At 57.7% G+C, this 13,784-nt stretch overlaps 2 protein-coding genes across 2 annotated transcripts in view; one reads left to right on the forward strand and one right to left on the reverse strand.

Annotated features, from left to right (window-relative positions):
• The first annotated feature begins 39 nt into the window (after nt 1–39).
• On the forward strand, nt 40–5,758 carry CTSA (cathepsin A). Its single transcript, XM_004687430.2, is given in 16 exon segments — nt 40–119; nt 121–132; nt 330–514; nt 659–770; nt 1,029–1,079; nt 1,164–1,250; nt 1,484–1,639; nt 1,963–2,054; nt 2,339–2,423; nt 2,936–3,027; nt 3,110–3,188; nt 3,266–3,405; nt 4,085–4,160; nt 4,617–4,706; nt 4,869–4,973; nt 5,249–5,758. Coding segments are annotated over 16 exon segments (1,488 nt in total). The 5' UTR covers nt 40–77; the 3' UTR covers nt 5,333–5,758.
• Nucleotides 5,591–13,784, reverse strand: part of PLTP (phospholipid transfer protein) — an 8,765-nt gene continuing 571 nt past the window's right edge. Inside the window, exons 2-14 of the mRNA XM_004687431.1 lie at nt 13,278–13,406; nt 12,854–13,009; nt 11,476–11,539; nt 11,331–11,394; nt 10,635–10,726; nt 9,523–9,699; nt 9,378–9,437; nt 8,218–8,382; nt 8,057–8,124; nt 6,637–6,679; nt 6,474–6,537; nt 6,313–6,389; nt 5,591–5,884 (exon numbers count right to left, since the gene is read on the reverse strand). Coding sequence (XP_004687488.1) covers nt 5,759–5,884; nt 6,313–6,389; nt 6,474–6,537; nt 6,637–6,679; nt 8,057–8,124; nt 8,218–8,382; nt 9,378–9,437; nt 9,523–9,699; nt 10,635–10,726; nt 11,331–11,394; nt 11,476–11,539; nt 12,854–13,009; nt 13,278–13,396 — 1,275 coding nt within the window. The 5' untranslated portion in view covers nt 13,397–13,406 and the 3' untranslated portion in view covers nt 5,591–5,758. The remainder of the gene's footprint in view (nt 5,885–6,312; nt 6,390–6,473; nt 6,538–6,636; nt 6,680–8,056; nt 8,125–8,217; nt 8,383–9,377; nt 9,438–9,522; nt 9,700–10,634; nt 10,727–11,330; nt 11,395–11,475; nt 11,540–12,853; nt 13,010–13,277; nt 13,407–13,784) is intronic.

The following is a 13,784-nucleotide window of genomic DNA, read 5'->3' on the forward strand; positions in this document are numbered from 1 at the left end:
CCGGCAGGCTGCGGTCTGAAAGGGACCTGGAGCGCGACTGTCACGTGATGTCGGGATACACGTGACTCCGAGTACACATGACTTCCAGTCGCCCGGCGCCTCCTGGAGAGCAAGGACGTTGGGGGAGCAGAGGTGAGGACGCTCTGGAAGCTGGAAGGGATCCCGGAGCCCCGGCTGCGGAGGAGGCTCGGAGGATGGGGTCGCGGGCCTGGGCTCCCCTCGCCCGGCCGCCCGCAGCTGCACCCCGGGCCGCTGCACCCCGGGCCGCTGCACCCAGGCGCGGAGGAGCTAGGGAGCGCGTAAACAGCAACCGCCGCTTCCTTCCGCAGATGGTCCGAGCCGCACTGTCGCCGCCCTGCCTGCTGCTGCTGCTGCTCCTGTCGTGGGCGCCCCGAGGCCAGGCAGCCCCTGACCAGGACGAGATCCAGTGCCTGCCCGGGCTGGCCAAGCAGCCCGCTTTCCGCCAGTACTCCGGCTACCTCAAAGGCTCCGGCTCCAAGCGCCTCCACTACTGGTCCGCAGCGGAGTTGGGGGCCCCTGGGGCGGAGTGGGGTGGAGACGATGTCCACCAGGGGAGACGTGTGTGAAGTCCCCTTAGGGGATCCTGAGAACGGGGAGCCCCCCACTGGCACCCACTCTGCCCTGACTCCCTCGGCAGGTTTGTGGAGTCCCAGCAGGATCCCCAGAAGAGCCCTTTGGTGCTCTGGCTGAACGGAGGCCCGGGCTGCAGCTCCCTGGACGGCTTCCTCACAGAGCACGGGCCCTTCCTGGTGAGTGGAAAGCGGCTCATTCCTCCTGGCCCCAGAGAGCTGCGCGAGGCTGCTTCCAAGGCCGAGGCCCGGGCGCAGGGAGACAAGGAAGGACCTTGTGCGTGTAGTTTTCCTGGACCTCAGGCTTTTCGTCTGGACCTTCTGCTCCACCGCCTGCCTCTCAGGAGTTTAGCCCTGTGGAAATTACCCAGCACTGTGGTCCTTTCCCGCCGTCCTGGTGGCTCTGGGGACTTACTGAGCCTTCTCTTTCCTCCCCAGATCCAGCCAGACGGTGTCACCCTGGAGTACAACCCCTATTCTTGGAACCTGGTATGGCCAGGGCTGTGGGTCCTGTAGGGTGTCTGGGCACTGAGGTGGGGGGCCCTCTTCAGCTCTTTGCCTCCTCCACTCCAGATTGCCAACGTGCTGTACCTTGAGTCCCCGGCCGGGGTAGGCTTCTCCTACTCCAGTGACAAGTTTTACGCGACCAATGACACTGAGGTGAGCCTGGTGTCAGCCCACATGCCCCACCCTCCCCAGCTCTGTAGAGCTGGCACAGTGCTGAGAAAGGGCCTGCGCTGGAGTCCGTGTTTGACTGTTCCGTGCTACATGTTGTGGTCTTGGCCAAGTCACTTCCGCTTGTGCCAACAGGGTGGGTTGGTGTCATTATCGCTGGGATTCTTTCCAGCTCAAATGCCACGGTCTCCTCATTCTTTTCATCCTGCTGAACCCAGGTTGCCCAGAGCAATTTTGAGGCCCTTCAAGATTTCTTCCGCCTCTTCCCCGAGTACAAGGACAATGAGCTTTTCCTGACTGGAGAGAGCTATGCCGGCATCTATATCCCCACCCTGGCTGTGTTGGTCATGGAGGACCCCAGCATGAACCTTCAGGTGCAGGACCGTGGCAGCAGGGAAGGGGGGCAACTTGTGGCTTCAGCCTTGTGGTCATCAAGCTCAAGCGGGGCTCCCCCCCCGACCCCCCATCTTCATAACCTCCCTGCCACTAGCTGGTCTGTCTATTTATGTGCTTCCAGTGGCAGGAAGCTCGCCTGTCAATTGCCAACTGTGTTCTTATGTTGAGTGGCCTCCACCACCTCTCCACCCCTACAAACCACCCTGGATTTCAACTTCCAGATTGCTGAAGGTCTGGGTGTAAGTCAGGGGAGGCTCCTTCTCACCTTCTGGATGAGCTGAACACCGTGGGTATTTCACAGGGACTGGCTGTGGGCAATGGACTCTCTTCCTATGAGCAGAACGACAACTCCCTGGTCTACTTCGCCTACTACCATGGTCTTCTGGGGAACAGGTATGGGAGGGGGCAGCTGGGCGATCTCCATAGTGGGCCGGTCAGACCTGTCCTCAAGCTCCTGGTTTAGGAGAAGGTGGGGGCTGGGGTCGCTGGAAAGGTTTGGTGCTGAAAGGCTGAGGGACAGAGATGAGGACTGAGGGAGTAGGGCAGTGGGCTTGGCTTCTAGCTGCTGTGACACCTTTCCCCAGCCCCTGGGGTCAAGTCCTGATGGGAGGTGAGGGCGCAGGTGGGGTCTCTCCATCCACCGTGGGCCTAAGCACTTTCATTCTGACCTCCTACAGGCTCTGGTCTTCCCTCCAGAACCACTGCTGCTCCCAAAACAAGTGTAACTTCTATGACAACAAAGACCCAGAGTGTGTGACCAATGTGAGGTTCTGCCCCCACCATGCGCCAGCCCTGACACCCCCAGCCCTGAGTACCCTCTGCATCCCCACTGATGTCCTCCCCCGCACTTTCCAGTATGGTGTCCCCGGGACACATGTTTATGGCGTCCCCACCGCCGCTTCTGTGACTTTCTGGGCAACTCTTAGGACAGGATTTCACATTCTCAAACACCCCTTGTACCAGGCACCCCACTGACCTCTGCCCACATAGATCAACCTCAAGGTTCTCCTCCAAGGGAGATGGTATTGCCCACGCAGGCCAAGTGAGGAAACTGAGGCCGGAATGCCGAAGCCACAGTGCTAGGAAACAGTGGCGTTAGGATTTAGACGCAGGTCTGGCAGACGCCTTCCGCCCAGCCGCAGTCTCCCTGCTTGGGGAAATTGGGTTTGGGGATGATGACAAAAGGCGAAGCCGAGAGTGTGAATCTCGTGGCAAATCGGCCGGGTGCGGAGGCCAGGCTACCGTAATGCGGGCGCCTGGGCGTGTCGTTGCAGCTTCAGGAAGTGTCCCGCATCGTGGGCAACTCTGGCCTCAACATCTACAACCTCTACGCCCCGTGTGCAGGGGGTGTGCCTGGTGACTCGAGGTAGGTCCTGCCCTGGGTCCCCGGGGCCGCTGCAGGCCCGCCCGGAGGCTCGGCCGCCCACCCCGCGCCCCCTTGATTGCAGCTTTGAGAAGGGCACCGTCGTGATCCAGGATCTGGGCAACATCTTCACCCGCCTGCCACTCAAGCGGAAGATACATCAGGTGCGCAGGGGCCCGGGCCTGCTCCCATGGTGGGGCAGTCAGGGCAGTGAAGACCCTGACCCACTGTCTGCCCCCAGGTCCTGCTGCGTTCTGGAGAGAAGGTGCGCATGGACCCCCCCTGCACCAACACCACAGCCGCTTCCACCTACCTCAACAACCCCTACGTGAGGAAGGCCCTCCACATCCCTGAGCAGCTGCCCCGCTGGGACATGTGCAAGTGAGGTTCTGGGGTGTGGGGGGTGGCTGGGGCCAGTGTGCACCCGAAGGTCCCTGGGGCCCTCTGGCCAGGGTTTCTCAGTGAGGGCACACAGGGGTGACAGGAAACACAGATGTTCCACAGCCTGGGGCTGATCGAGGTCCGTCAGTTCATGGTCACGTGACCACACGGTTGGTGAAAAGGGCAGTGACTTTCATGGCCTTTTAGTAAATTGACACCCCCAGCCCCACCTGCTCCCACACTACTCCAGTACCTCCCTGGCTCTCCTGAGTGAGAGACTCCTTACGTGAGCCCTTAAGTCCAGGGGCGGGGTGCTGGCCCAGCAAGTCAGCTCTGATGACTGGTCAGTGCCAGCCCCCGCCCTGTGTCACATGCTGTGGCTGGCACACCTGCTGGCCCCAGCGCACTCCAGGCTAGTTGCATTCCAGCCACTGTAACAACCAGAGTGTCTAAGTGTTTCTAAATGGGGGTGGGTTGAAACCTCCAAGTTCCAGCCAACCCCAAGCCTGCTCCCCCTCCCCCACTAACTCCGCGGGGTGGTCTTGTGCCCAAAGAGGGGACTGATCGTCAGCCTGTTGGCTCCTAGGCTGGAGCCTGGGAAGGACAGGGGATCTGATCGGTTGGCTTCTTTTCCTCCCCTTGCCTGGTCCTCCCGGGGCCTCCCACCTGCCCCCCTCAGCTTCCTGGTGAATTTACAGTACCGCCGCCTTTATCAAAGCATGGACTCCCAGTACCTCAAGCTGCTCAGCACGCAGGTGAGCAAACCCGGGACCCCGCGGCAGCCTGGCACGCGGGGGGCCCTGGAGAGGTCATGAGGCGGCAGAGTCAGGATCTGAACTCTGCTGTGGGAGGCTGAGGGGTCCCATCACCCAAGGAGCTAGCAGGGTCCTGTCAGAAACGGGCCAGCGGAGGCTCCAGAGAGCAGCGTGGTCAGAGCCTGGGCTCTGAGGTCAGATCGCCCGGTGCGAGTGCTTTTCCTCACGGTGTGATCCAAGGCAAGGAGACGCCCTGTCCCTGAAACGGGATAACCAACAGCATCTCCCCTCAAGAGGGAAAGCGCAGGCAGCACCCCGGACTTGTGGGAGCGGTCGGAGCACAAGAGTGTTTCCTGGTTCATGCAATTTACCCGAACCCTTGAATTCCCTGAGGGCAGGGCTTGAACTGGGCTGTGGACTGGGCCCCTTCCAGAACCTTCCCCCCTCCCACTCTAGAAATACCGGATCCTGCTATACAACGGAGATGTGGACATGGCCTGCAATTTCATGGGGGATGAGTGGTTTGTGGACTCCCTCAACCAGAAGGTGAGGCGGGGTCCAGGCGCCCGGGCGAGGCCGGTGTGGGTCAGGGTGGCTGTGCCTGGCAGCGTGGATCTGGAGGACAGAGGGGCTGGTCTGGGGGAGCTCCCGGCCCCCAGGATGGGGGATGGGGCAGCGGCAGGCTGCTCAATCTTGCTGGTGGGGCAGGTTGAGGTGCAACGCCGGCCCTGGTTGGTGAACTATGGGGACAGCGGGGAGCAGATTGCTGGCTTTGTGAAAGAGTTCTCCCACATCGCCTTCCTCACCATCAAGGTAGGCCCTGGCCGGGTGAGGCCAGCTGGGGCCAGTGGGTAGGATGCAGCCAGCCTTTAACTCCTGGCTTCCTTGTGGGCTGAGCTACCACCTGGCTCTGTAAGAGCAAGTTTTATGGGGGTGATGGGAAGCCTAGAGGGCTGGGGGTGGGGAGAGAGGGGAGGAAGGCCACTGGCTAGAGGGCTCCAGTGGGACGAGGGAAGTGTGAAGGGCCAGGGGTATAGGGAGTTACCTGCTGGGGCCAGACTCTCACAAAGTTTTGCTCCTCTGTCCAGGGCGCTGGACACATGGTCCCCACGGACAAACCTCAGGCTGCTCTCACCATGTTCTCCCGCTTCCTGAATAAGCAGCCGTACTGAAGACCTCAGGCCCAGCTCTCACGCCTGATCCAGCCCCTCAGCCTCTCCTGCTAGAAAGGAGGTCCTCCTTTATGCAAAACACCCCTGCAGGACAGGCCCCTGCCCCCCTCCAAAGCCCTGTGGATCCCAGACGGGGCCCCAGTGCCTCTTCCAGACAGCACTTTATCCCTGATTGGGGTGGGGCCTGGCTGCCCCCCTGCTTTTAGAATGCACTGATCCCACCCCAGAAACAACAGAGCTCAGGACAGCCCACTGGAGGGAGATGCTGGACTGTAATTGATGGACTGACTGTGATCATGGAATTAAATTGGGTACAGCTTAAAACCCTGTCTTCTCTGTGGCACTGGGGGTTAGGGAGGACACTAGGCTGTAGGGGACTGAGGCATCGGAGTCCTGAATGCAGCTGCCAGAGTGGAGGTAGGGGGCTCAGACCACTGCCGTGGGGGGCGCCGGAGCACTGGATGGGGCTTGGGTCTCAGCAGGCCGGTTCTTCTCAATAACCTCTCGCAGCCCTTTTGCAAACTGAAGATCAGCCCCGATGGTGAGGAAGCCCTGTGCAGTGGGGCAGAAAGGGGAAGTATCCATTCCATTACTGAGGCCAGAGTTTAGTTATAGAGGCCAAGTCCTTGGTCTCAAGGGTTCTCAGGCTCGAGTGGAGAAGTGGCACAACTAAGTGGTTTTTATGTGTGTGAAGGGTAAAACAGGCTGCAGGAACTGAAAAACAGGCTGCAGGAACATGGCCCGAGGGATCAAGGAGGGCTTCCTGAAGGAGGTGCTCTCTTCACTATGAGGTGAGAGATTAGCAGCCTCTGGGAGTGGAATCAGGAAAGTGTGTACTAAGGATGGGGCCACAAGGATGATGTAAGACTGAAATGGGGTTGGGGAGTGGGGGCTGACAGGTGCTAGGTTCAGATCATGCAGGGCACAGGAGAGCTCTGGAGGGCGGGCAGGCTGCCCTCCTGCCTGTCAGGCTTACTCACTGCATGGTTTGTCACCACCTCACGCACAAAGTTGATCCCCTCAGGTAGCGGGATCTGCACCCCACGCCAGGTCCGCTCTGTGGGTGGAAACAGCCAGCTCAGCCTGGGCCCACACAGTTCACCTCTCCGTTCCTCCTCCCTCCTCACAACCCCAGCCCTACCATTAATCATGGGCATCACCCCAATCTGCAGCATGGTCTTCAGAGGGGTCTGCAGCGGGATCAGCTGAGAGGGAGGTAGGAGGAAGAAGCCAGGGCAGTGAGTAGGGGTGGCTTGGCTGCCCACCGAGCCTCCTTGGTCCACCCACCCGCTGCTCCCACTCACTGCCAAAGACTCCAGCGCAGACTGGTTTGAGTAGATTCGGAACCTGTGGGAGACAGAAATATCTGGAAGCTCCTCTTCTTGGCCCACCCTGACCTACCCTTAGGAGGCTCCTGAGTTAATCCCCTGTTAATGTTAATCACCTTTTTTTTTTTTTTTTGCAAGACTTATTTATGCATATAAAACCAGGGTACAGGCCAGAGGTGCAAGGGGTGGGAGGATTCGCCAGAGACGGGATAGCAGAACATGCACATTGAAACACTTTGCTGAGGGGAGCAGCGCTGCCCTCAGAGGTCTGCTGTGCCATGTGGGTCAGCTCCCTGGCAAGAGCTGGCTTCAGCGTGCTGCACTTTAACCCACTGGCCACCAGGGAGGGCCCTGCCTGCTAACTTCTAAGAAAACTGACAGATGCTAACCATGTCTATGAGGTTAAACATTCTTAAAATATGTTTAACATGACAACCCCACTAAGCTCTGGCGATTTGCAAAATGCACCTGATATTTGAGGCAAAGGAGACCCAGGGAGGTGAAGTCATTTGCCTGAGGTCACACAGCTGGAAAATGGCAGTCCCTACTTTCGGGATGTGAATTTTTTTTTTAATTATTTATTTATGCACACAGAACTAGGGTACAGGCCAGAGGCTCAGGGGCGGTGAGAGGATTCACCAGAGACAGAGTGGGGAGCAGAACAGGCAGAGCGAGGAAGTACACTGCTGAGGGGAGCAGCGGGCAGGTCAGGAGAGGTCTGCCACGCCATGTGGTCACCTCCGGGGCAGGCGGGGATCAAACTCATGCTGAAGTGGCTTTATCTTCTCTCAGTGCTGTGCTTTAACCCGCTGCGCCACCGGGGTGGGCCCCGGATGTGGATTTTTAACCACTGCTGTGTACAATCTCTTTGGCCATCCGTGCCTGGCCAAAGCTCCCCGGGGCCATAGGAATGAGGCTTATGCCGCCGAGGAAGGGGTAAATGTGTTCATTTAAGCGTGGTCACATGTGACTAGCACCCACCGTAATGCACAGCTCAGCTCCACCAAGTTGCTGTGACTCTCACCTCCACGTAGGAAGAAAATGAAGTTGGGAAGGAAACAATGAGTTGTCTCGAGATCACCTAGCTAAGGTGTGTTGCAGCCTCTGCCAAACCCCACGTTGGGCGCTCTGCTGTGTGACCGTGGGCCTGTCATTTCGCCTTGCTGTATGGCCATCGCATCACACCTGTGCTGCCTGCCTCCCGGTGGCCAGGGGGATGCTTGCAAGTGACCCTTGCGTAAAGTACATTTTACGGTTGAGAGCCCAGCTCTCCAGTGTCCTTTCGGTGTGACTGAGTCTTAGCTCTCCAGTAAGGCAGGTGTGATGGGCCCCAGCAAGCTGCGTCCCGGGCTCACCGCCCCCGCCCTGCCCCGCCCCGCCCCACCCCGCCACCTACCTGCGCAGGTCCAGCTGCGTGCGCAGCGCCTTCCCCCGGAGCGCCATCTTGGCGCTGAGCCGCAAATCCTGCAGGTAAGTGGGGAGGGGCTGTTACTGATCCCAAGGGCCCACAGCCCTCTTCTCCCCGACCCGTGGCAGCCCGCACGCTCGTGCCCGCACCATGGTCATGCTGGACAGCTGGACCTCGGGCTGGTTAGGCGGGACCAAGGCGATGGTGACGCCGGCAGTGACCGACACGGTGGTGCCCGAGGGCTTGATGGTGCAGCGCGGTGGGGCCAAGACCCGCAGCTCCAGCTTCAGCGGGGAGTCGATCACTTCCGGGCTCTGGGGACAGACCAGGAGGACAGGTCAAGGGCCAGAGCCATGGCCGCTGGGAGCACAGCAGCTGGCAAATACGTAGACCGGGGTGGCCTGCCAAGCCCTCCAGAACAGGAACGGCAGATTGTAGGCATGGCCCCTCTCAGCTTCCCTAAGTTACAGGTATTCAGGATCTGTCGCTAGACTCTTGGGGACAGTCTGCATGAACTGTGCCAGATCCGGCTGGACTGTTTCGTCACAGGTAGTGTAAGTCCCAGGAGAGTCCTACGCTGACCAAGGGCTTACTCTTCACTGCACACTTCACATGTGTTAGCCCATTGCAACCTCATGGTAACTAGGAAGCAGCTATAATTCACTTATTGCTGAGCTGAAGACGTTGGCACCAAGAAGTCAAACAACCAGGCCAAGGCCTTGTGGCTTTTTGATTGTAGAACTGGCAGGAAAGGCCATGCTGATGACGGTGATGGGCTGTCAAGCCTGGAGACACCAGCAGCCACAGCAGGAAAGTGGGCCGTAGGGTGTACGGAGTGACCCCCGAACCAGGTGTTGATCTGCTTGCTTATCACGCATGAATTCACTGATGCTCAGACACCTGAGTGAGCTTGGGTAGTGCAGAAGGAAGGCAGTGTGATCTTGAATCACAAAGATTCAACCCAGGGTCAAGTCCCAGCTCTGTCACTTACAAAGCCGAACTGATGTTTATGTCCTTGAATGACCGCTGAATTAGTTCTTCAACTCCCACTCCTGTCCCCACCCACTAAGGGAAAAGAAGATATCGGTCCGTGTCCAAGCCCCTGTGCTTGGGTTCTCATCATCATCATGGCTTTGCAAAGGTGATGGAGCAGGAAGAAGCAGCTCCCATCACAGGCAAGGCAAGGTGAGGAATTTGACATAGTGAGTGGCCAGGCTTTTGTCTGCTCCATGGCCTCTGCCTCACCGGTCCCTCCTAAGTGTGCAAGTGGCCACCGACCCTGGCCATGCACCCGGCTCCTGATACTCACCAGTAGGACAATGCTCCCAAAGAAGGAGGCTCTCAGAACTATGTCCAGGTCATGAGGCACCTGGACAAGAGGGGTGGGAGAGGCTGAGTCATCATGAGCCCATCACAGGCCTCTTTGCCCATCCCACAAGTAGGCCTTGCCATACCTTGTCCCCCACGAGTGATAGCTGCAGGACCCCCGCCCGGAAGTAGCTCTCCAAGGCAGAGTCAAAGAAGAACTCAGAGAAAGCCACGTACACCATCCGCTCCTCTTCCTGCAGCTGGGGTTCCACCGCCTGGTTGGGCAGGCTCCAGTTGGAGTCTGAGAGGGGAAAGAAGGCCCCCTGGGGTTGGGGGTTAGGGTCAAGGCCAAGGCAGATTGGCCTAGATGTTTCCAGGCCCCATGCTAAGCACCGGAGGGAGTGGGGAATTGGACCCGGCGGGGGGTCCTTGGGGAACTCGCCAGCACAGTTCTTAAAAGACCTTGAAAGGAGAGCAGCTGCCAGGGAGCAGGCCCAGCAGGATGGAGAGGGGAGGCTCAGGAGAGGGTTCAAGGAGGAGGTGACATTTGAGTGGACCTTGAAAGCAAGATGACTATAATGGCAATGACACAGCAAATCTTCCATACCCTTGACATTGGCCAACTCCTCAATCCACATCAAAACCCTGTAAGGTATGTTTTCTGACTGTATTATTTCCATTTCTATATTAGCAGGAAACAGGCACAGAAAGGTGAAGCCACTTGCTTCAGGTCACACAACCCATAAATGGTGAGCCAGGATTTGAATTTGGCACCCCAGCTCCAGTCCGTGCTCTGGAACGGCACTCCTGACTGGGAGGAGCAAAGGTCATGGCTACATACCAGCTGTGTGGCCTTGAGCAAGTGCTGTCACCCCTGAGCAAATCGCCACACCCCTAAAATGAGCATGTTAGTGCCTGACTCAGGGTTGGGAGAAGATGAAAAGTACATAGAGTTCCATGTCCCACTTCTTCAGGGAAGATGGGGAAAGGCAGAGCCTGAGCAAAGGCCCTGTGGCAGGAAGTGAGGGATACATGGGGGAGAACAGCTCCCAAGGAATGGGCGGAAGTGGGCACGGTGGGTCCAGAAAACATGGACCAGGCTCAAATGCCAGACGCTGGAAGCCGAGCCCCAGGCGAGATCAGCAGTGGCATGTCCTCACCACAGCCCAGCCTTGGGAAGCTAGAGCCAGCGATGCAGGGGGAGAGGAGGGAGACTGGCTAGGGCAGAAGTGACACACACACCCGCCGGCGTGCTCACCCGGAAGTCCATGTCCAGGTTGCTGGCAGAGGCCACAGGATCCTTCAGGAGGGAGTAGTCAATGCCGACATGCTTGTCCACAGAGCTGCGCACTGTGGAGAGGGCTGCTGTCACTCAAAGCTGTGTGGTGCTGGGCAAGGAGCTTAACCTCTCTGGGCCTCAGTTTCTCATCCAAGAAATGGTGACTATATGGGTGAGGCTTTAGTTAATCTTGTGTGGAAAACACTTAGTGCCTGCTGTGCAGCTGAGTGCTCAGCAAGATTAGCTATTGTTATTTTTATCCTACTACTTCTACATTCATTGCATCATTAAGCAACAAACCCCCAGTTGGTTTCCCCCAACTTCCTCCTTCCCTCCTATGCCCTGTGTATGAGTAATGACCTCTGCCCGACCCTAGCCAAGTCACAGCTTAAGAAAAGGGAATTCATGTTAATTGAACACCTATTAAGTGATGAAGCCAATGGGGCTCCAGAGAGCAGAAGCACATGTTGACCCGGATGACCATCCACCCTGGAAACCATCACAGCAACCCCAAGGGCAGGCAGCAGCCATGTGTGAGCCCAGGACTGTTCCACAGCCAGCCTGTGGAGGGGTCCGCCCTGGGGTGCTGCCTGCTGGCTGCGCACCCCACCCCCTCACCCCTCTGCAGCTCCAGGGCATCTCCCAGAGCTCCTCACCCCACCAGTGTCAACTCACCAGGCACAGTGTCCAGGAGGGAGTTAAGTAGCACTGTCCCTGCGTGGTAGAGCACGGGGCAGATCTGGGAGAGGGGAGCGAGTCATGGTCTTCAAAAGCAAAGGCAAACCTGCCCTCAATGCCCCCAAGCTGCCCCTGCCCACACCTGCTGGTTGAGGAGGAAGCGCATCCCCGAGGTGATGAATGTGGAGAGGAATTCATACACCTTCCTGTGAAGAGAGGAGCCGGGTGAGCCCGAACCCTGCCCAGCCCCAGACCAGGTCCAGCACTGACTGCAGTGACCAGAGAGATGGTGGGACACCTTAATTTCCCCCTGGATTGCAGCTCCGTAGTGGAGGTTTTCCACAACGCAATCCACGTGCCCCCTCCAGCTCTGTTCTCCGACCTCCTCATCTTCCCCTGCAGCCAGCAGCCGAATGAATCTGCCTACACACAGTTCTACTCATGCCCTCCCTCCCACCCCGACCTTCCCGCTCTGGACACTCCCTTTCAGGGTATAGATGCTTCCTCTCCAGGCAGTCTCCCCAGACTCCCAGCTCAAAGCCCCCCCCTTTTAAAAATGTATTTATGCATATAGAACTGGGGTATAGGCCAGAGGTATGGGGGTGAGAGGATTCACCAGAGACTGAGTGGGGAGAACAGGTAGATTGACAAAGTACACAGCTGAGGGGAGCAGTGGGCGAGACAGGAGGTCTGCCGCGCCATGTGGGTCACCTCCCTGGCCGGAGATCAAAGTTGTGCTGAAGTGGCTACAGCTAGCTTCATAGTGCTGCTCTTCAACTTGTGCTATCAGGGAGGGCCCTCAGATCCCCTCTTCTTGACCCAAAATCAGGAACCATGTTACTTTTGGTATTGGTAGAAGAATTACCAATTATTGGCCCTCCCTGGTGGTGCAACCGGTTAGGACGCAGCACTGCAAGCTGGCCGCAGCCGCTACAGTGCAAGTTCCATCCTTGCCCCGGAGCTGACCCACAGGGCGCGGCAGACCTCTCCTGGCCTGCCCGCTGCTCCCCTCAGCGGTCAGGGGATCTGTTGATCTGCCTGTTCTGCTCCTAGCGCTTTCTCTGGTGAAGCCTCTCACTGCCCCTACACCTCTGGCTGTACCCCAGTTCAGTATGCATAAATAAATGAATCTTTAAAAAAAAAAAAGAATTACCAATTATTAAGAATCCATTGCACACCCACCTGTACACACTAATCCTCACAGTTGCCCTTACCTAAGTGTCTCTTCACTTATATGCCAGGAACTGCTAATACTGTGTTACCGTAAGTGGAAAATGCATAAATATTACATCTGTTAACACAGATGGGTTATATTATCCCTTATAGCATCTTGTAAATGGGTTATATTATCTTCTTTATATTATCTTCTCCATCATACAGGGTGGAGACTGCAGCAGGGACCTCAGGGACCGCCCAAGGCCATCCAGCCAGAGGTGGGCGCCAAGGCCAGACCCCTATCCTTGAGCTCCCAAGGCCGGGCACTCTGCGTGACACTAGGGTTGGGCCTGGGATTGGCTTACTTGAAGGTTCCCCCAAAGGCCGCGTGCATCCTGGAGACGGAAGCTTGGCAGGAGACGTTGGACACTTTGATCCGGCCGGCGGGATCCCGGGAGAGCTGCAGACCGGTGTGAATGGACACGCCCTCGGCGGATGCATTGATATAGCCTCCATCATAGCTGCCGAGGGGTAGGGGTGCTCAAGTGTGAGGCTTGGCTGAGTCTTCACTACCCCCGCCCTCGAACATGAGGCATCTGAACCCCCACCCATCGTGACACCTCTTAAGACTTCACTTCTGCAGTGTACCAGGCAGCCCACCGGGCGCCACGAAGTTGGCAGGATTGCCATTATTGTACAGACGGAAAACAGACTCAGAAAAGCTAAGGGGTCACCACTAGCCCCTCCGGACTCCCCCGCACTCCCCTGAGGGTGCCTGCCCATCCTCACAAGAACCAGTAGACAAGCTGTCTCCGGAAGCGCAGCCCCAAGGAGGCGTTGATGATTTCTAGCATCAGCTCCTGCTGTGGCTGGAAGTGGAGCTCAGAGGATGTCAGCTGCAGCTCCATGACTTTCACCCTGCGGGAGGTCCCAGAATCAGCTTCAGGACCAAGAAGAGGGGACCCCAGCCAGCCACAGGAAATTCAGTACAGGTGGAGGAAGGTGAGGCGGTAGGATGAACTCTTCCATTTCTCCTCGGTTCTTCACCTGGATTTGGGTGACTCAAACTTGGACTTAGGTGGCTGATATATTAGCTCCTCCTGATCCAGGTGTTCAAAGTGTGCTTCACCCCGGCATTTAGAAGTTTGGCTACTTGCACCCCCTCCACTCTCGCAGTCTGGAGTTACTAGACCTGGTCTTTCAACCCAATCTTTTGATTTCTGCCTCCAACCTTTAAGCCGCATCCCAGTTCCCCTAACCCTCCCGTCCTAAACCCAGGCTTTCTATCCCGTCCCC

Source organism: Condylura cristata, unplaced genomic scaffold (genome assembly GCF_000260355.1).
Source record: "Condylura cristata isolate star-nosed mole 26May11 unplaced genomic scaffold, ConCri1.0 scaffold00022, whole genome shotgun sequence".
Lineage (NCBI taxonomy): Eukaryota > Metazoa > Chordata > Mammalia > Eulipotyphla > Talpidae > Condylura > Condylura cristata.